The sequence below is a fragment of the Hippocampus guttulatus genome, chromosome 4 (genome assembly GCF_054856545.1).
Source record: "Hippocampus guttulatus isolate MCC_2025c chromosome 4, RoL_Hgut_1.0, whole genome shotgun sequence".
NCBI lineage: Eukaryota > Metazoa > Chordata > Actinopteri > Syngnathiformes > Syngnathidae > Hippocampus > Hippocampus guttulatus.
Window position 1 is genome coordinate 10657726 of NC_141264.1, and position 21465 is coordinate 10679190.

A 21465-nucleotide genomic window follows, 5' to 3' on the forward strand; every position below is an offset into this window, starting at 1 on the left:
ATAAGCACCTGCGAAAGTACAGCAACAGCAATTCAAAACAAAGAAGGATTAAATTGCAGTGCAGGTAGCTGCTGATCGATTACCGTCTCAAACTCTTGGTCCTGCCTGTGCATCAGCGTCTTCCACTGCTCAAAGAGCTCAGGTTCCGACTTCTGGATGTCCTTCAGTGTACCTTCAGTCTGGATGGTGCCATCTTTCATGGCAATAATCTTAAACACACACAAAATGCAGACCTACTTTCATAGCTAACTCATTTAAATCAGCGTATATACACACACACAATACAATGCATGCTGTATCCAAAGGTCTCACCCAGTCTGCATGCAGCAGATACTGCAATTTGTGTGTGACCAGCACCACAGTCCTCTTCTCCTCTCTCAGCAGCTTGAGGATACCGTCTTGCATGACATGGTCACTCAAGTGAATGTCTAAGGCAGAGAACGGGTCGTCCTGTAAAAAGACATTCCAAAGTGTGACAAATTCAAGGAATACCCTTCATTGGTGTCTCCTTAGGGCAACATGGAGCTGCCAGAACTAAGATGTCTACAACAATCAATGTTCAAAGTCCAAATTTCATTCGTCATTTTAATTTCTTACAGGCTATTGTCCATCCTAGGCTCACTTCAACAGACACTTTTAGCAAGGAGGGCGTATTACTGTATATCTATGACCAGTAGCCATATTCCGACAAGTAGCTAAACGTTACCCAATAAATTGCGCACACCGGTTTCCACAAATGTAAAAGTATTCTTACTAAAAACTATGTCTCTGTCATTCAGTTTTGAGGCAGTGGTTGACTCACCAGAAAGACAACATTGGTCTGCTGATACAAGGCTCTGGCCACACTGATGCGCTGCTTCTGTCCCCCCGAGAGGATGATGCCCTGCAACAAAGACAACAAGTTTCATGAGAGATGAGATGATATCAGCTTCAGGCACAGCCGGGAACAAATAACACCATTAAATGCATGAATGTGCCCAGCCTCTTGGGGTGAGACCATTTTATAACCTGCACGGCAAAGCACAACATGAGCAACCATTGATCCAACCCCCTGTGAACGCCACCGTAACATACTAACAGCGAAGTAATGATGACAAATGCTGCTGTCGTGCAATTCAACGAGCCCCAGTGAGATGAGCAATGACCAGATGAGGCAATAAAAAGCCCCAAAGAGGAATCCAAATGAATTGCGCTGCGGGTTACTCACCCTCTCACCGATTTCTGTCTGGTCACCCTGTGGAAGGATGTCGATGTCAGGCTGAAGAGAGCAGGCCTCGATGACAGCTTTGTATCTGGTGGACACCAACACAAATAAAATACTGAAAAGGAGCTAAATAAGGTACCATACCCACAATATCACCCAGAATGAAACTGTAGACTTGCTATTTCCTCTACTGTCCAATATAGTTGACAGTGATGCATCAATATTGGACCAGAAACTCAAGAGCATTGCTTGGATTCAACACATGGTGGGAAAAAAAATCGGAATATTTGCTATAGCTGTACTCTACATGGATGATGACAAAAAAAAAATCACTTGGGCCACAAAACAGCATGCAAGTTAAAAGGTGGTTTTGTGATCAAATGCAAACCGGAGATAATCAGTTCTCACAAATCACTACAGGCAACCAAGCGTAGGAAGCAGCTTCTGAAAATGGGCCGATAGATCCGAGCAAGGTAAGTCATTATCAGAGATTAAAGCATGTGACCTTTCAAAAGGGCCATAACCAAGTCCGATAATTAAAGTTATTTGTTTCCTGAGCAGGCCCAAAAACATCTGCTTGTAAGTATTAACACAGCCCTGTATCAGCAACGAGCACTTAACAATCTCATAATGGCTTCGTGTACTGATTATTGTCTGACCTTTTCATTCAAATCATCCACTTAACACTCTGGCCACGTGGGGAATACAACTTTGTGTTCATGCTGAGTTACAACATAACTGTATTAGCCTGTTTCACTTAACACTTCTACTAGTGTTGAAATACAAATAATTGGGGTAAAACTGTAACCTACCGAGTGGTGCCAGATGTGGACCAAAATCGCTAATTCATTTCAATTAAACAGTAGTTGGATTTCAATTTGACGGTATTGACATTTTGTCGTGTAAAAAAACATGGAGTTGCCTCTCCCGCGACTCATCTGATCATTTGGTAACAGAAAGTAGCCTGCGCTCGACATGGAAATGGGCTCATCAAAATTTTCATTTCCTGCTTCGACCCCCAGTGCATCTGCAAATTTGGTTTAAAAAAAAGTAGACAAAGTTTTACACTGGCTAAAAGAAGGTTTATTTTGCAATCTTTTAGGACATTTTTATAAGACCAAAGATTGTCCGGTGTTTGACGCCCTTTGTCGGTGAGGTGCAAAATCAGGAGAAAATAAACAGCTCTATATTATCTTTCTGTGTCGACTCATCTTAACACGATTTTGGTGTATTTGATCAAGGTGCAGGCAGACTAATTTGGCACTCCATGGATGGGTCTTGCGGACGTCATGTTATTTCATCCATCAATATGACATGAATGTCGGACAATCCCTCTGAAGCGTATAAATCAATTAAATGAATTCTAATCATCATCTTAATAATAATTGTAATACCACCCCGTCACTATTGCTGGGATGTGTGGAGGGGCAAGGCCAACAGGGTGGTGGCCCCAGGCATCCACCTGGGGGCATCTACTTTCACTTTTTGCGTCTTTTAGCCCATGTCTCTGTGTTCACAAATGCAGAGGTGATTGAAAAGATAAGACAAACGCAAAAATGAGAGATTAAAGGATGAGTATACTTTATGCCTGAAAAGGAGAGCCATTACAAAAGCACAAAAGCACCACACTTTTGCTGTTTTGTCTGTTTGCTGGAATCGAACCCAGTTCCTCTGCACACACACACACACACACACACACACACACATACACACACACACACATATTTTCCCATTTTACCTGGTTTTGATCATTGGCATCTCAAACGTGATGTTCTCTACGACGGTGGCATTCAACAGCCAGGGCTTCTGAGAAGCGTAGGCCACTGCACACCTCTTCCTACCAAAGATGTCAAGAATCATGGTAAAGATTAGAAAGATTTTTGTCTGTGGAGACTGCTTGGTGAATTATGCATGAACAGCATTCAATTCCATTAAAAGGTCACTCAGTGATCATTAAGGACTGAGATGTGTTTGTCAAGTGGATGTGCAGCTCAGAGTCAGAGGAAATCTATTATCTTTTGTTTAGAGATAACCACCAAAATGGCTGTTTGACTGTGCTGATAATGATGATGCGTCGCCACGGAGACCGTCTTGGAAATGACATTGTGTGTTTCAAGAGCTCACCTAATGTCACCATCACCAGCTGCGTCTCTATCTGTGGGACTGCAGGGAATATATAGAACAGACGCATTTACCAAAACACATATATAAACATTATTCTTCATATCATACAGTACATCGGTCCTGTATTGATGAATAAAAAGCACTTCGTTATAGATGCTTTCATCTTGATTGTCCTTTCAGTGGTTCGCCTTAGAAACAACTGAATGAGAAATGTCTGCATCGCAAAAATCCATGACAAAATACACCAAGGTATATCTACAATGCACAAATCCACCTTGGATTATTCTGTATTATTAAAATGCTATAAAAGTATTCATTTTGAATACTTAGACTCTGTTTTTGCAAATAGGTAAAAATCTACAAATGGTTCCATTACCACCTCAAAATGAATAGTAATACTTTTACCTTTGTTAAATATGCAAGCGCACAATCAGATTCCTCAAATAAATTAGGGTAAAATATTTAGATTGAAAAAAGTGTAAATGAAGACATTACTGAACAGCAACAACACACATATACATACAGTATGCACACATACCTGGAAACAACCAATGTAAATATAAAATGCAGTTTTTAAGTGGTGTTTTTAATTATCAAAAAAAACTATTCAAAGCTACAGTATATGGCCCTGTGTGAAAAAGTACTTGCCCCCTAAACCTAATTACTGGGTGGGTCACTCTCAGGAACAAAAACTGAAATCAACTCAAATCAATAGCTGGCAATGAGTCTTTCACATCTCAGTGGTAATATTGTTGCCCACTCGCCCTTGCAGAATTGCTTTAAGTCAGCAACGCTGAGGGGGTTTCGAGAATCATCTGCCTTTTCAATGTCATGCCACAGCATTTCAATCGGATTCAAGTCTGGACTTTGACTAAGCCACTCCAAAACCTTGATGAGAACATTGGATGAGAACTTCAAACTATACAGGGCTGAGCTGCAATTAATGCTCAGTTGTGCATATGCTCTATTATGTTTGTGTTTTTTTACAGTGCACATTTTCAGTTTGCAGTACTTGTTAGTGCAGATTATGAACCCTTACCCAAGAGTTTGTGGACACCTAGAAGCCTTTATTCAAAATTGTATGTTTTGGACATATTTACATACATACCTTTCATCACCCTCTGACTCCAGATTGGGTAGGCTGCAAATAAAATCAGAGGAAATGGTATAGTTACAGAGAACAGAATACAGTAGGAGGTCACCATACGTTAAATCACACAAACTCATTCCGAGGCCATTAGAAATGCTTGGTGGGTTGTTTACGGCTTTGCACAGGCTCACTTGAAGCCTGCGTGTATTTTTAGGGCGCACCAATTGCCATTTGCCCAAAGGAGCTGACGGCTCACAACTGAGCGCTTCCCGATGGTGCATGCTGATTTATGGCAACTGGGAAATGGCAGCCACTACACCTGTGAGGAAGTTAAATGTCGCTGGCCATTTGAGAAGCAATGACGTGACACACACACCTGCACACACGCACATGCACACACACACAACAAATGCATAAAGACAATGGAGAGTATTACCAGGTACAGTAATTCCAGCAGCGTATGAATCATACGAGAAATTATGCAAGTGTAATGATAAAACTGTAGTCCTGATTTGCAAAAGTAACCATCTTGATTCCCCACTAAAGGACAGTGGACTGAATGACATGATTAGAAATGAGAGAAAATGGGGTTTGCGTTTTTGATGTCACCATGTGTCTAGCAACCAAGAAAACATTGCATGAGTGTCAAGTATGAATATTAGCTGGTGGGTGCACATACATGTGTGAAGTGACATTTATAATCTTCAATGCAAAGAAGGGCTCTCTCTTAAACCGATCTAAAAAAATATGATATATCAGTATGCCATTTTTATGTTTTGCTTGGAAATGACTGAAATTTGTCATCCTTGTGGAATCAGCATGCCAAATACCACAATGATTTTGTAAGTGACTATAATTGAAAGAGCTAAGAGGTGAAGTGTGACTTGGATGATCCTTGTACTCAAAAGCACATCTGATTAGCTTCATCTTCACCTCATCAGGATAAGGTGGTAAATTATCTTTCTAGCCATGCCTCAAGCATCCGTGCCCTAGTCTTTTTTTTTCTGAATTTTTTTACATGTGTTTTGAGCAAGAACTACAAATTTAAAATTAATTCATCTTCGTGTACGTGTTTTAAGTCATACAAAAGGAAATCAGCATATGTTCCACTGTTAAATTAAGTATGAAATGTCCCACATTTACAGTTGTGCTCATAAGTTTACATCATCCTATGGCATGTAAACCGACTGTATGAGCACAACTGTAAGGACGGCGCAAGCCAAAATGTTCAGATGTCCTAGTACTACACAAACACTGAAGACAGAGTTGTGGACATGGACATAAAACAACATTTCCATATGGAGGACACACCGACATACAACAAAATTGTGTGTGTGTGTGTGTGTGTGTGTGTGTGTGTGTGTGTGTGTGTGTGTGTGTGTGTGTGTGTGTGTGTGTGTGTGTGTGTGTGTGTTTGACAATATCTACTGTATGTATGTGGATATTGCCCTTAAAGAACTGTGGTTATCCAAGGGAAACTGTTGAGTTGGATACACAGCAGGTTGAACTGTTGCCATCTTGCAGTTAATTACTGCAGCAGCGACAGTTGAAGGTCACAGCCTTGCCCTGACTGTCCTTTTAAATACTCTTGACTGCATGCCAAGGTAGTCACCCACTTTAATGAATGAGATAGCCTTGACACGCTCAGCTCACTTTGCCAAATTTGGGGAGAGAGAAATCGAAATGAATGGAGTTGGCGAGGGAATGTTGGGAGTGTTAGGTGCATGGTGTCAGCTCAGCTGCCACATAATACTGTTTTGTGCGTGTGTGTATGTATATATATACATACATATATATATATATATATATATATATATATATAAATTAAAAAACACACCAACTCCCCCATCCCTCCCCCCAGAAAAAAATGTCAGACGGGCAGCTCTACATGACTTGTATGAGTAGCTCAGGAGTATAAATAGCTGCATATAATGAATGAGTTTGGCATCAGGCATGACAGGACACAGAACTGATATGACTGGTGAGACTGACGGGGCTTTGCTCAGAATGTTATGTCGATCAAGTAGGGGACACTTTGTTGACAAATAGACTATCCTGGGGAGGTGGTGACATATTAGCATACAAGGCGAGTAAGGCTAGTACTGTATTTTAATTGTTGGGTACCGTAGTTTCTCGTGACTGGAGGTCTACCACACATTCGGAGAAGCAGTCCTGTGATATGATTTCATTTTCATTGTTTTTTAATTGGTGAGAAGAACCTTTTCTCATAATGTTTTCACAGTAGCAGAATTGTCGAACAATTTTGGAAACACCCTGTCTGGTAGGGGAAGCTGAAGCTTATCCTAGATAACTTTGAGTGAGAGGCGTGTACATTCTGGACTTGTAGTCAGCCAATTGCAAGAAATACATAAACAAGCATTCATACTCACATTGACACGCAATTTAGAGTCTTTATTTGTAACATGGGAGGAAGCCATAGTACCCAGAGAAAACAAGTAACCACCATACACTGAGTCGAGACTCAAATCCAGGACCTCTTGACTGTGAGGGAGGTGTGCTACCCTCCACCCACCATGCCGGTGTAACAAAAAAAGCAATTAAAAAAAACTGAATTGACGAAAGGGTACTTTGAAGAACTTGAGAGGTTGCGTATTACAGAGAATACCTAACGACCAAACCTGTAACTGACCTGTTCCAGGTGATTGTTCCTGATACTCGCTGCATCTCACCCAGTGCTGCCAGCAAGAGGGAAGATTTCCCACAACCCACTTGGCCCACAATCATGGTCAGCTTGCCTGAAATGGGCAATAGCAAAGACAGGCAATTACAAGAGAGAAAGGTTGCGAGCAGTCAAATTTCATCGCCTGAGGCATACCAAAGGGAACCACGATGTCCACATTGGCCAGTGTCGGTGGTCCGTCCGTCCACGTGAAATAACCGCTGCATATCTGAAGAAAGCAACATGCATACAATAATGAAATACAAGATTTCTTTCTGTGTAGCACATTTGAGACACATGGCAATTCAAAGCGCTTTATGCAAGGCAGGAACAACAGGCATTAAAAATCCAGAATTCAAATGAATGTGAAAGCAAATATTATAGAATTACAGATTGAAACTTAAAATACCACACATAAAAATGCAAATGATTCGATAATAGAGGAAAATCAAAGTTACAGTGCAGAGTGAGCTTATATATGATCTACCTGTACCAAAAGGCAGCAGATAATCGAAAGTTCTTGAGCCAAGGCAGCAGTGAATAATAGAAAGTTGGAGCAAATCTGCACTTTTCTCAGAGTTTGGTCCAGATATGGTGGATAAAATTAAAAGTCAAAATAGAAGATCTATCAAGGACTTGATGGAAGAGGGTGTAATAGCATGATAGCATGGATGAAATCCATGCTAGAATGGTCTGAACCTTTCATAAGTTAGTGTTGACAAAAAATATATAAATCCTCAAACATGAACACCAGCAGACTGGAGTCTATCCGATCTGGCATCGGATATCAGCGGCTGTTTTATGCAGGGTATTCTAAATTCCAGTCACAGAGGTCATTTTTCAATTTTGGGAGTACATAGTTGTTAAAGAAGAAACCACTCCAAATATAGTAGACTGGACGTCACGAATGATAAATAACAGTCTGCTGTAACTATGATGGAATGCCCCTCTGTCGCGATCCATTGCAATCCATGGACATAAGGAGAATTAAATGAGCCGGCCGATCAATACGAGCCGCAGAGAGGGCAAGAAATATGCAGATGGCGCTTCCATTTTATTCAGTCTTACCTTGATACAAATGTCTTGTTCCGCAACCAGGGAGGGTGCGTCAACCTCATGCTCCCCATGTGATCTGTAGTTGTTCCAGTCGTCTCTTGGCGGATGCTTCCTGTTTACCACTTTCAAGGGCTGCAGGGTTTCAGACAGACAGTGTAAGGAAGGGCTAGGTTTAGAGCAGGAATAACTTAAATAGGACAACTTAAATACTGCCAGGGGCCACAAGTTATCAGTTCTACTGGAGAGGGCCACAGAGGACCACATGCTTCCTAACCTGATGGATGACAAAAATGCTGTTTTAGGTATGGACAAAGTACACGCATCCACTTATCCTCACAAGGGTCGCAGATGTGCTGGAGCCTATCCCATTTGTCTCTGGGCGGTACACCCTGAACTGGTTGCCAGCCAATCGCAGCCAAATACATGCATACGTGCAAAATACATGCTCTGATGAAATATTTTTAACCTTGATCCACAAATCTACTTCCAATAGTTCTTGATCTCTTTAGCCTATTCCAAATGACTTTAGGCAAGAGATGAGGCCGGACTGGTCTCCAGTCAGCTGCAGGGCACATATGGTGTAGACCAGGGGTGTCAAACTCATTTTTGTCGCGGGCCAATGTGACACGGACTGTGAAACTGTATAAATGTTTAATCACCTCCTCGTATTATTACATATAAAGTACACAATAGATTTTGAAATCCAAAAGTCAAGGAGAGTAGTTTGTTCCCCTGTTGTTCAAGTTTCTGTAATAATGTAAAAGAAGAAAATGCTTGCAATAGCTCAAAATGCCTACGCAGATTTTAGCAAGCGTCGTGGAAGTTGACATGGTTGATTTGCTTTCGCAGGCCACATAAAATGATGTGGCGGGCCAGAGCTGGCCCACGGGCCTTAGTTTGACACCTGTGGTGTAGACAAACAACCATACTTACCCACGTTCATACCAGTTCACAATTTAGAGTGCTCGATGAATCAAACATGTTTTTGGAATATGGAAGCTAGAGCACACAGAGACATCTCACACAAGCGTGGCGAGAACACGCAAACTCCACACAGGAAGGCCCGAAACCAGATTTTAACCTCAAAAAGTGTGAGGCATGACCACGAGGCCACCATCCTCCTTTTTTTACGGTGGCTGAAAAAAAATAATGACGCTCTATCCCCAGGGTTCGAATTGTGAGTCAAAGGCAGTGGGAGCCAAGCCCCCTTGAAGCACACCTCTCAGTCACTCGCAAAACACCGCCGTCAAGAACTCGAGTGAGTTGTGACACACGGGGTTTGTGCTAAATTATGCAACATAGCAATTCTACAGCATTGCACAAGTGGCACATTTTACAAACATATTCATTGAATAATAAGCCATTTTGCAGCTTGAATGAGATGCACTTACCAATGCCTGGTACCTATTTTGGTTATGGTTGTTGGAGCCCGAGGTCAACGTTGTTCTGGGCTCCAGTTCATCCCCAATCTCATCACTGGAGAAAAACTCGCTGAGCTTTTGCACACTGCAGGTCAAAAAGAGAGCAAGCAAATGTTAAGTTGCTTTGACTGAAATTCAAACTAGAAAGGAAAAGATAATGAGGCAGAGTTTGTTTTTTGTTTTTGTCATGGGACACTCGATGTTATTTCTCCTCTTAAAGTGAAAAATAGATTTCACATCCTCTTCATTTAATTGACAGCATTGAGCCTGGTCTTATGTGGGAAATTTTGCATTTTTTATACACGCAGGGCTGATCTGAACATTTACTATTATGATAAGATGCAAGAATAAAGTTGAATTATGATGAGGATAAAAATGTAATCTTAGGAGAAATTATTACAAAAAAATGGTCATCAATGGTCATTAATGGTCATCAATGGTCATTAATGGTCATCAATGGTCATTAATTTTATTTTTAAAATAATTTAAAATGTTGCAGGTAATTGTTAAGATTTGTCATAAATTTCCGAAACAATGAAGATTTTGACACATCAAAAGCAACTTCAGCACGAGCAGTCGAATGTGACTTTGTAAATGTTTGTCTCTTTTTCGTTATTGAAGAGTTAATATTAGTGCTGTCAAGCCGTTAATTTTTTTTATTAATAAATTATTAATTAAATTTTCCAGAATTTATCGCAATTAATACAAAGCTTGTAACAAATATGAACTGGAGTAAAACCGTGGAATTAATGTTGAATCATCAAAAAGAATGTTCACTTTGACAGTTTACTTGGATGCTTGAATAAAATGCTTCTTGTGTAAAATTCAACAGCTGAAGAAAACAGCCAAAACGGAGTCAACTTAACAGGCATATTTTTGTATGTTCTTCTCCTCTCAAATGGTCTTGCTTACAGGTTAATTTATCCCTCCTCAAGCAGTGATGATTGGCGAGGCCCCATGGAGAGAACTGGAGCAGAATGTTTTCCTCACAGATGACGTCGCAAAAACAAGCAAGTGAAATGCTGTTTGAATTTGGCTTTGCAACATGCGCAAATTATTTCAGATTTCTCCAATGAGCCGCCCAATGGATTTTTTTTTACAGTTGAACTTCCTCAAAGTCTGTCCTTGTTCATTTCGCACCAGTGACTCTCGAAAATTTGATAAGACTTATTTCTTTGAACGCTTTACATCATTTAAATTAATCTCAAAATGCAACACTTTAACTGCGACAGCCCGAGTTAATATATAAACATTGACCTATCGTTTCTGTTTGATTTATGATAAGCTGTTCTTAAAAGTCTTTTTATAATGGAGAAAACTGCTATTCCTCAACTCCCTTAAACAAATGATTTTGACATTGTAACCACATTATATCCAAAGTAAACATATACTAAATTCTCATGACATCAAGTTGCACTGACACAAATTCCACCATTAGAGTCACCAAATGACTTAAGATACAGTTTTAGTGTGTCAGAAGCAACTTCACTGTGACACATATTAGCAAAACTTCTAAAGATCAGTTTGTCCTTGCTTTACAGAATCATTTATATTTTCTCTCGTGATGTGGAGTCCAAATTCAATGGAACCATCTTTTGTCTTATAAAATGTGCCCATTCACCTGGCCCCCAAATTTAGCCTCCAGACCAAAGGACAAAAAAGACAAAAAAAGACATTCTGACATCTTGAAGGTATTTCTCAGTTGCTCACCTGACAAGAGCTTTGACGGTGGATCTCACGACACTGGAGAGCAGGAAGAGTGGCGTGACCAGGATATGAAAGAGGGAGAGAGAGGCGAAGGCCACGGCCGGAGACAGGTCAGCGTCCTCCGAGATTTGCACATGAACAACAAACGTCTGCAGAATGTGAGGGCATACAGAATGACTGAGAAAAACAATTCCAAACAGAACGATTGTTAAATGCTGGTGCCCTGTGTAGGCTGCAGGTGAACAAAATGGTCTCTATTTTATAGTCACGTTGCGCTCTAACTCTGCGTGGAGGCAAGATTTTCAAATGTCAGTGGACTCTTTGCTTTCCATGGGCTGAGTATGAGCAAAGTGCACTTGAATGTGATTGCTTATACACACACAATAAGAAGCTAATCCACTGTTTCCCACTCACCGTCAACACAGCTGCAATTGGAATAGCTGCATTCATGAAGACTGAAAGAGAAAGAGACACTTAGTCATGAAGGGAATTTGGGTCGGAGGGGTTTTCTGTCTATGTAATACTGTACAATGTGGAATGCACATTGGGACGCAAATTATATATATATTTTTTGTCAGGGAGAATACATTGAAAAGTAGTGCAGTGCCGTCATCTCTTTCAAGTATGCTGTTGTTAAAAACGACTTCCAACAAATAACATGATCTCAGCGGCTTCGGTTGGATGGTTGTTGTTTGATGTATTGTTGCCGTACTCTCACATTCGATCGCTCCCACTGTTCCGTTACAGACATAAAATTGATATTATTCAGTATGTGTATCACAGGACTGGAGCTTTTCAAGGATACAACCATTGTTGTTTTCGAACAGGGGTGTCAAACTCATTTTTGTCGCGGGCCACATTTCAGTTACCGTTTTCTTGGATGGCTATTATGACTGAAACCATAGGTTTAAGTTACTGCAATGAGAGGTTTGGTAATAAGAACATTCTTACAGTATCACTCTTATTTATTACAAATGAGAATTTGAAATTTTGGTCGAGTTTTTAGCAGGCATCATGAAAGTTGCCATCTTTGATTTGCTTTCACGGGCCACATAAAATGATGTGGGCCTTGAGTTTGACATGAGTTTTTTAGAAGATTAGACAAAAACAAACATGGGGACTGTCTTGTTAGAATGGATGTGGACCAAAGTCCAACATTGACCAATTATTACTGTGGTTCATTCAAAAGTCAATCAGAGCAGAGAGACCCAGCTCTTTTTTTTCTTTTTTCACTTTTTTGGTTCCTTACAAAGAGGGCAGTATATTGAGATCATCTTACTCACTGGATATGGAAGTGTAAAGTGCAAAGGCCTGCAGGCTGGTCAATTCCTTGCCCCTGGTTTCCTCCACACTGTCACAGAAGATGCGTTCCCATGCGTAAAGCTTTAGTAATTTGATGCCTCGTAGCAATTCATTGGTTTTCTTGAGGCGCTCGCTGGAATATTCCTGAGATGCCAGAGAGAGATTAATTCATTATTATGTATGTTAAAGTCATGAAACATTGAACAATTGTAAAAGAAGTGTGAATTCAAAAGTACAGAGGTCAAATGAAGCTATTCAAATGTACAAGTACATTCTAGGTTCATTCCGAAATTTCACCCAAAGGCCGATTATTGCAAAAAAAAAAAATTTGTCAGGAGTGTACGTGTGGATGTTTAACTGCCATCATTACATCCACGTCATTTCTTGGCAAGATATCAATTTGTTACCGGGAAGAAAGTGGCCAAAGCAATGTTGACTAACACTATTTGTCAGGTTCTGTCAGTCGGACAGCTCGTTTACAGAGTGAAAAACAGCAGTTAGGCAGCGGGTGTAATGACCCGAAAGAGTGAATTCAAACACATTCAAGGCCTTACCTCAGGTCAATGAATGAATGAATGAAACATAAACCGCTCAGTCACTGTAAATAGCAGACAAATGCACAGTCGTGTGCAACTGTTCATCCACATCATGTATAGGTCAGCGATTTTACAGCCCAAGCAACCTTCTGACTTCCCCATCTCTATGGCATGACTACTAAAATAGAAGGCTGCCAATGCTAGGACTCACCAGAGTGCTCTTCTGTGTCTGTGACAGTTTTGTGGCAACAAAATACTGAACGGGCGCAAGCACAGCAATGACAGTTGCTCCTATCAAGGCACTGATTCCTAAGAGGTAATAGAGCAAGATCACTCCCACGATAATCTGGGAGCGGAGGACACAGCAAAGAAAGAAATACAGCACAGTACATCAAAAGATTGTGAGGCGCTACATGATCTGGTTCGCTTGTTCAACAGAAATATACAGCAGCGCCTGGGTTGAAGTGTTCCTTGAGAGAGAAAAATAAATAAAAGCAAAGAACAATAATTCATCATGCAGAAGAATTCAGAACAGGTAACATTTAGCGATATAATATTCTTAGAGATCAAAGTAGACCAAAATGTCATTATCTTTACAGGCTGGATTAATGATGTGCTCTACGAGCACAAGTCACTGGGCACTCCTCTCAATCAGCAAATCAGCCAGGTTTGACTCGGACACCAGAAAGTAGTATCTACAGTTTGACTAATGCTTCAAGGTTTGTGGGTACAATTTACAAAACTGCATTTTCGTCCATTATCCGAACCGCTTATTCTCACGAGGGTTGAGGGCATACTGGGGGCCATCTCTGAAGTGGTTGCCAGCCAATCGTCAGCTAATCACAGAGCAGACATAGACGAATAACTGTTCACACTCACAATCACACCTACGGACAATTTAGAGTGTTCCATCAACCTGCCATGCATGTTTTTGGAATGTGGGAGGAAACCGGAGTACCCAGAGAAAACCCACACAAGCACGGGGAGCACATGCAAACCACACACAGGAAGCCCAGAGCCTGGAATCGAACCCTGCACCTCTGCACTGTGAGGCGGATGTGCAATCCACACCTTGCCGCCCTGCATTTTCATTCCCTATTATTTGAAAAATGGTCTCCACAGATATCTTTTGGGAGTTCAGTGCGCAAGAATACAAGAAGATTGACTTCAAAACCATTTAACACCTTGACGAACTACAGCCATCTGCTGCCTGTGGCTCGACACATCCATGGTGAGATAATGTGACATGTCACATTCACAGGTTCCCCTTCACAGGAAAATGCCTGTTGGTGGTGCGAAGTAAAATGTGACTTATTAGAAGCGATACCTTTCACAGCAGTTTCCCAGGGGGCGAGCATCATTTCTGACTGAGACATGGGGTTGTTGCTAACATACTCTCCAATGCCACCATCACTTTTTGTCAGTTGCAATTCAAATTACACGTGATCTTATGAATATGCCGCTGTATAATGCTCTGGCATATGACATGGCAAATACATGGCAGTCTTTGGGCTCATCGCCAGCCAATCATAAGGCAGGCATAGACAAACAAGCATTCACACTCACAATCACATATGTGAACAATTTAAGCCCTTATTTGACCAAGGGGGCAAACGTTTATGAGGGTTGGCAAAGATAGCGTATGTTAAGTTCTTGTCAGGGTTCATTCAAGGTCACAAACATTTGACATAATCCATGTTTGCCAACAGTTTTTCTTGTCACAAGGAAATTTTGAATACCGTACATTCAAAATTTCCTTGTGACAAGAAAACCACTAAAACTGTTGTGGAACGCCTGGAAAACGTTTGCTGAACGTTTGTGACCTTCAATAAACCTTGACAAACTCTGACGAGAACTCAACATTTGCTACCTTCACCAACACACCAACACACAAAATGTTCGCCCCTTAGTGGGATACTAGCTTTAGAGTTTTCAGTTAACCCACCATGAATGTTCTTGGAATGAAAAAAAGAATTATAATCGGTATTATTATTTTTTTTAAAATCAATATTCACTCATGTGGCGGGAGAGCGGTATTCACGGTAGACGCACGATCTGGGTGGTCTCCAAATGCCCACGTCACAAACACAGCCGACTACATCATCCGCAAGGGGAGAGCTTGCAATTTACCTGCCAATGTCCTGCATGGACCCCAGCAAGTCTGTTTCTGTATCTGCAATGCCAAGCACATCACACTCGGGCATACTGAACTCGGAGTGCCCTGATTTTCATGCAAATGAGGGATGCCGCAAGGATTGGCAGGGCAAAGATGACATGATCCCACAACAGTGCACAAAGGTGCAAGGTCCCCGTTACGCCCAATTCTTCCTGTGCGAAGTCGAGTCAAATTTCAGACATGCGCAGAGTTAGCGCTTTGTGTTCGACTTGCAATCAGGATGAAAATAATCCCCAAAACATTGACAGAAATATTGAAACACAAAGGCAACACTTACATGCAGCACTTGACATAGACCTTCATGTTTCCTACCTGTATGGGCATAGCCCACAAGTTGGGACAGAGAAAGAAGAACCACATGAGCTGGTTGGTATCTACGGCAACGAGGTTGCAAATTTGAGCGACAGTGAGCTCGCCCATGGACATGTTGGATGTGCACAAACGCATGATCTTGTTGTAGATTTTGGTCTGAGGATATAACAGCCACAAGATGGATGAGGTCATTTTCTCAATTCACTCCATTTCATAGTGAGCTCCAGAAGCAGAGTACCTGTATGGCCCCGCGTAGCTTGATGCCAGTCTCAATAGCCACATAGTAGGATGCCTGGAGGAAGGTTCTTTGCAGGAGCAGTGCAAAGAAGAGCAAGACGGCCAGCACGTATGCATTCTCCAGAAACTCCTTGGAGGAAATAAAATAGATCCCGAGCAACCTCATCTGGAAGGACAGAGTGGGACAGAAATATGGAGGCTGCCTTTGTTTTGCTGTCACCTAAAACAATAGATTCAAGCAGGATTTCACACTTGAAATCCATGCTGAATTGAAAAAAAGAAATTAAAAGGGAAAATGACAATACTGCGTCGATCAACATCACACACGAGCATCATAGTGGGAATGAAAGCCTGGTCGATGAGAAGTTTGAGATGAAAGGAGACTTAGTCCCTGAGAATGGAGATTGGATAAATGATCCTGAAAGATTTATTTTCCCGGGATGGATTTCAAATGATTAATTTATAACTTCAATATCACATCAACCATTTTTCTCTGAATCCATGTACACAATGCGGTTCCTTCATCCCATCACTCACATCATTCAGACATCCATTCATTTTCTTTCCCACTTGCTCTTCACCTGTCTCCCCGGGGGTCAGTTTAGCCAGGAGCCACTTTATAAAAGTCAAACTGAGCAAATGGGTATTTTTCAAAAACCCCAAATTGCATCTTTTGAAACACAAATATACATTATTACATGTGTAATTATATCCTGAACAATTAATTGCAAAGGGCAGAATACGTTCTGAAATGTTTTCCCTTTTTTCTCAAATTCTATCCAAGGGTGATTGACACTGCATAGCCACATTCGGCGATACCTGGCTCACGACATCCGTCCCGTTCTGTCTCGTTCTCGCTTTGTCCTATTTGTCATTCAGTTCATCTCTTTCCCATAGGGCGCACAGCACTGCTTTCCCAGGCTACATACGTAGATAAAATCCAGCTAATGTTATTGTTGACATATGCAGTTGTTATGCCGTTTTTATTTCTGTTTTCGCTCTCTTCTGTCTCTTCTCTCAAAGGTGCTTTTTTTTCTCCCAACTGCATATCCAATAAATATCCGCCTCCATACAAATAACAGATGTGGTATCTGAACTCTCATTTTGCACTGCAAAACTATTCCTGTAGGAAAAGGCATGTAGAAAAAAAACAATAATAATACTTGACCTAGCAGTCAATCGGAACATGTGACTCAATAAACCCCCAAAATCAAAACAGTAAAACATTTTACCTTAGCCATTGGTTCAAAAATCAAACAAAAAAAAATGCTCAAATTGGACCGATTACACAAGAGTCTATTTTGGCTCTTCAAAAGCATCGTCTTCAACTGATGTCGGAACGGTTTGTACTATTTTCACTTTGGCTTGTGATGTTCCGCTGCAGCAGAAGGTGAATTTCTGACTTCAAAATGAGAGAGATGCTCTCACAGGCGGATGCCAGAGAGTCTCTGTGATGTGATGGGTTGCCTTTTGTGAAAACCTTGACAAGTCCTGCAGTAATAAGTCTCATATATATTTGACAGGTCCCAAATCAATGCTCCACCCAAACTGGCATGCCAGATGGCAAGAAAGAGCATCTGAAAGGTCAATCTTTGGTAGGAATCCGAATGCCAGGTGATACCTCGCTCAACATTCGTACGTGCTTGAGTGGTTTTTCTGCTAAAATACGACAACAGCAACAGATCTGAATGATTCATTTTTCATGTTCACCCATGAAAGCTAGCAAGAAACAGATCCCATCACTGAACAAATACTGAACATGTAGAACGTTTCGTCATTGCCAGCCCCAAATGTTGGATCAGAACAAAGACATTAATTATGCATGCACAAAGACATTTTTGGTTTCCAGTTAATGACAGGTATTAATACTGCAGTACATTCTATATGTCTAAACGTTCATGCTAACTCTAGACTGAACATACAAATTCATCATACAAAAACATTACCATCAATGTTCATGAGGAACCAAAAAAAGGGTTTCTATAATATTGCACATCATCATTCACTTGGAAAATTAAGTTTGAATTTTGCATACATCACAGCTCAACAAGTATGTCAATCTGTTAAACTATTCATTCTCCTGTAGAATGGAATGCTTAAAATTAATCCTAGGTTGACTAATAATCCTTATATTGATTTAGAGAGAGAATTAGAGCCACACTACACAAGAAAGTTACAATGAAAGGAAAAAGCCTTTAAATTATTAGTTATTTATAAAAATGACGACAGTACTTTAAAATGGGGGTTTTTGAAGTGAAAATTCCCACACAAACATCTCTAGAACTCTGTCACATATGCATCTGTCCACTTTCTGAACCGCTTTATCCTCACCACGGTCGCGGGGGATGGAGGGGGGGAGGGTGCTGGAGCCTATCCCAGCCGTCTTCGGGCAGTAGGCGGGGGACACCCTGAACCAGTTGCCAGCCAATCGCAGGGCACACAGAGACGAACAACCATGCACGCGCACACTCACACCTAGGGGCAATTTGGAGTGTTCAATCAGCCTGCCAGGCATGTTTTTGGAATGTGGGAGGAAACCGGAGTACCCGGAGAAAACCCACGCAGGCCCGGAGAGAACATGCAAACTCCACTCATGAACGTCGGAACTGGGATTGAACCCACGACCTCTGCAGTGTGAGGAGCTAACCACTGGACCACCCTTCCCTGTCACATACTAATCAGGAAATATCATTTATCATTGATCAATACGTTTTTACTAAAGATTTTATTCGGTGATGAAAGCAAACTTTTCTAGATGAGTTTTTCTGCAGATTTTGATTCAGCCTTCATTTTTTTCATTAGGCGTGATTAAACCTAATAGGACGTCTTTATTGACAACGGATAGCTATTGATGGTGCCAGTGGGCACCCATTCCGTTCAATGACTGCCCGATGATTCACATCTACTTGACGTCAATTTGCTGGCATGGCGTCTGTCGCTTGATTAAGGAGCTTAAACTGACCTTTGTTTTCTCTCTCTCTTCCAGGGACACTTGTTACACTTCAGATTTTTAAATTCTGGTTTGAAGTTATCACTGTTTGCTTTACTGGTGCCACACAAAGTTAATGTCATACTCGGAAGGTGTTCAAACAATTTACTTTTCTCCACCACTTTGGATTTTCTGTAATTTTGTCTTTATTGTTGTTCTGTTTTGACACACTCAGGAATTAGTCAGCAAGCTAATAGCACAACGTTTTTGTTCTTCTTTTATTGCTTCTCCACATCTACGCACCTGCTCGGTGCCTCAGGTCAGCGGTCCAGATGCTACTGAGGGTACGAGAACTAAGTAGAGGATGAGAGGTGGTCGAGGTTTTTCCATTGCCGTTACCTCACTTTTTCTTTGGCTTTCGTCCCAAGATGAGACTCAGCATTGCTATGTTTTGTGTTTATGTTTTAACGTTATTAATTTCATAGCTTCAACTGTCTTGGTTTTACATGTCTGATTACCTTGCTCACTGCATTTTGTATATGGCTGTGGTTGTTTCTAAAGTGTTCTATAATTAAATAAAATGAGTTGAGTGAAAAAGTCGACTGCATATCGTGCCTTTGATGCTCTCACCGGTTGCTGGATGGTTCGGTTGTCCTGGCTGATGTGATGGACGATGCCAGAGATACAGAGTGGACCGACAAAGCCCAGCAGGTCGGCCATGAAGCGGAATGTGATGCTGAGGATGAGAGGTCTGCCAAAAGCTTTCCTCAAGGCCTGCCAGATCCACTTGGGTCCCTGTGGCGCCGTGCCCTGAGGTTTCTGATGGGAAGGATCCACAAAAAGAAAAACGTTGGGGATTGTTAATTAGGGTTATTTTTTCAAGAGGAAGACATGAAGGTGTTACATTAAAACAGCTCTGCAAAAAATATTATATAATGTGTATTCTATCCCTCTTATCCTTCAGAGTTGGTGTAGCTGGCGCCTATCGCGGCATACTACACCCTGGACTGGTCATTTGCAGAGCGCAAACGAGCTTGCAGCAAAAAATAATAATTGAAAAAAAAAACTGCCGCTACCACAGAAAGGTGAGCTTCAGCATAGATGCTGAATCATTACAAAAATCAGTCAGCCAATTCAACGGACTGCCTTATAACAAGGTCATAGTCATCTGAATTTCCACACTTCCCGCTGGTGCTGCTGCTGCATCGTGGGATACGCTGATGAATGGTTTCGCAGCGGTGCATGACAGCCATGCAGGACAAACCACAAAAGGAGACAAACCATTGTGGCAATGCGGCGGAGGAGGATCAAGGAAGAAGTGAACTCTTGGGATGACATAATATTTAATTATTTATTATAACTATGTTTTGGTGACTGTGTTTGTTTGATAGTTTGCAAGAACTGCATGGCCTATTTCCGCAAAATTCTCGAGAGAAGGGGCCCAATGCACTAAGGTGCAGCTAGAGATATATATGTTTGCATTTCTGAAAAGCTGTGTGAAAACAATGTCTTCATCGTTTGAATTTCATTGAATTTATATTGCACTCTGTACTACACATCATGTACATTCTTTACAAAGCACGCTGCTCATGTATTGCATCCCTCATACAATTTGTATGTTGCTGTTCTTGTTGGTTTCTTGTTGCACTTATTGTTGCTGATATTTCTTTTTTATTGTTCTGTGGTTGCGGAGACTCCAGTGTTTTCTATCAGTTGATCTCATTTTCAGCTACAGTATGCAATAGTAAATTCAAATTATCTTACACTGTCGCACAGTATGGTGTATTTTTGGTGTGTACGGTTTGCATTGTATGGCACTGTTAAGTATTAGTCATTTCATTTACATATGACAGCTCATCTAGGTATTGGATTTGCAAATGTGCATCAGTATTAACCGTTGGCCATCAGCACATGGTGGAAATAGCGGTTAGCATTTCTGCCTCACAGTATGAGGTTTAGGGTTTGAATCTGGTTTCAATCTTCCTTGTTCTCCGTGTGCTTGCATTGTTTTTCAGCTTGTACTCCAACTACAGATAAATTATTTTGAGCAGAGCTATACATCTTAAAAGTCTATCTGAATCGAGAGGATTCTATTGTGTGCCACCACTTGACAACATAAAACGGAGTAAATTCAACACACCTTTTTTTCAGTGTAGAACACAGTTAGATTGCACTGTTTCTATCAAATGTATAAGAACATTAAGTTCTCTGAGAATTTTTTTTTCACTTTAGTTGAAAGATCAGTCTTGGTGGCGGTCCACACTCCACTGAATGCGATTCTTTGTGAGTTTGTTTATACTTTGTGCACTCTGTGACATCCAACAACACAACAGCTTGGCTGAATGAGGCAGTCGGCAATGATCATAGGAAAACATCTGGACTGTCACTGCTAAACTGTTGGATTAAGCTCTCCCAGGAAATGTTCAATGTCCTGCTTGTGTGCGTTCCCATCTACTTGAAGCCGCTCTCATCAGCGCTCTGAGAAAACAGAACATGTCTCAATCATGACATTTTAGTGCATGTTAATATTCAGCGTTCTGGCTTCCCATAAAGTGAAGCTCAGTCACACACACAGGGGTCACCATGTCGCCTTGTTCACAGTAGAATAGGAATGACCCGGCGCCTTCTCGATGACGAGTATCCAACCCCCCACTAGGATCGCTTTATCTCTCTTCTCAAGTGGCAGGAAGT

At 41.2% G+C, this 21465-nt stretch overlaps 1 protein-coding gene across 7 annotated transcripts in view; it reads right to left on the minus strand.

Moving 5' to 3' along the window:
* The window catches only part of abcc8 (ATP-binding cassette, sub-family C (CFTR/MRP), member 8), a 46478-nt gene that overhangs the window by 11593 nt on the left and 13420 nt on the right, over positions 1 to 21465 (minus strand). For all 7 annotated transcript variants that reach the window (XM_086109206.1, XM_086109203.1, XM_086109200.1 and 4 more), the window contains exons 7-24: positions 19405 to 19593; positions 15847 to 16011; positions 15609 to 15764; positions 13332 to 13466; positions 12566 to 12728; positions 11697 to 11737; positions 11286 to 11431; positions 9546 to 9660; positions 8167 to 8286; positions 7255 to 7327; positions 7069 to 7174; positions 4437 to 4469; positions 3329 to 3367; positions 2943 to 3041; positions 1208 to 1292; positions 803 to 883; positions 313 to 450; positions 84 to 209 (exon numbers count right to left, since the gene is read on the minus strand). In XM_086109206.1, coding sequence (XP_085965332.1) covers positions 84 to 209; positions 313 to 450; positions 803 to 883; positions 1208 to 1292; positions 2943 to 3041; positions 3329 to 3367; positions 4437 to 4469; positions 7069 to 7174; positions 7255 to 7327; positions 8167 to 8286; positions 9546 to 9660; positions 11286 to 11431; positions 11697 to 11737; positions 12566 to 12728; positions 13332 to 13466; positions 15609 to 15764; positions 15847 to 16011; positions 19405 to 19593 — 2010 coding nt within the window. The remainder of the gene's footprint in view (positions 1 to 83; positions 210 to 312; positions 451 to 802; positions 884 to 1207; positions 1293 to 2942; positions 3042 to 3328; positions 3368 to 4436; positions 4470 to 7068; positions 7175 to 7254; positions 7328 to 8166; positions 8287 to 9545; positions 9661 to 11285; positions 11432 to 11696; positions 11738 to 12565; positions 12729 to 13331; positions 13467 to 15608; positions 15765 to 15846; positions 16012 to 19404; positions 19594 to 21465) is intronic.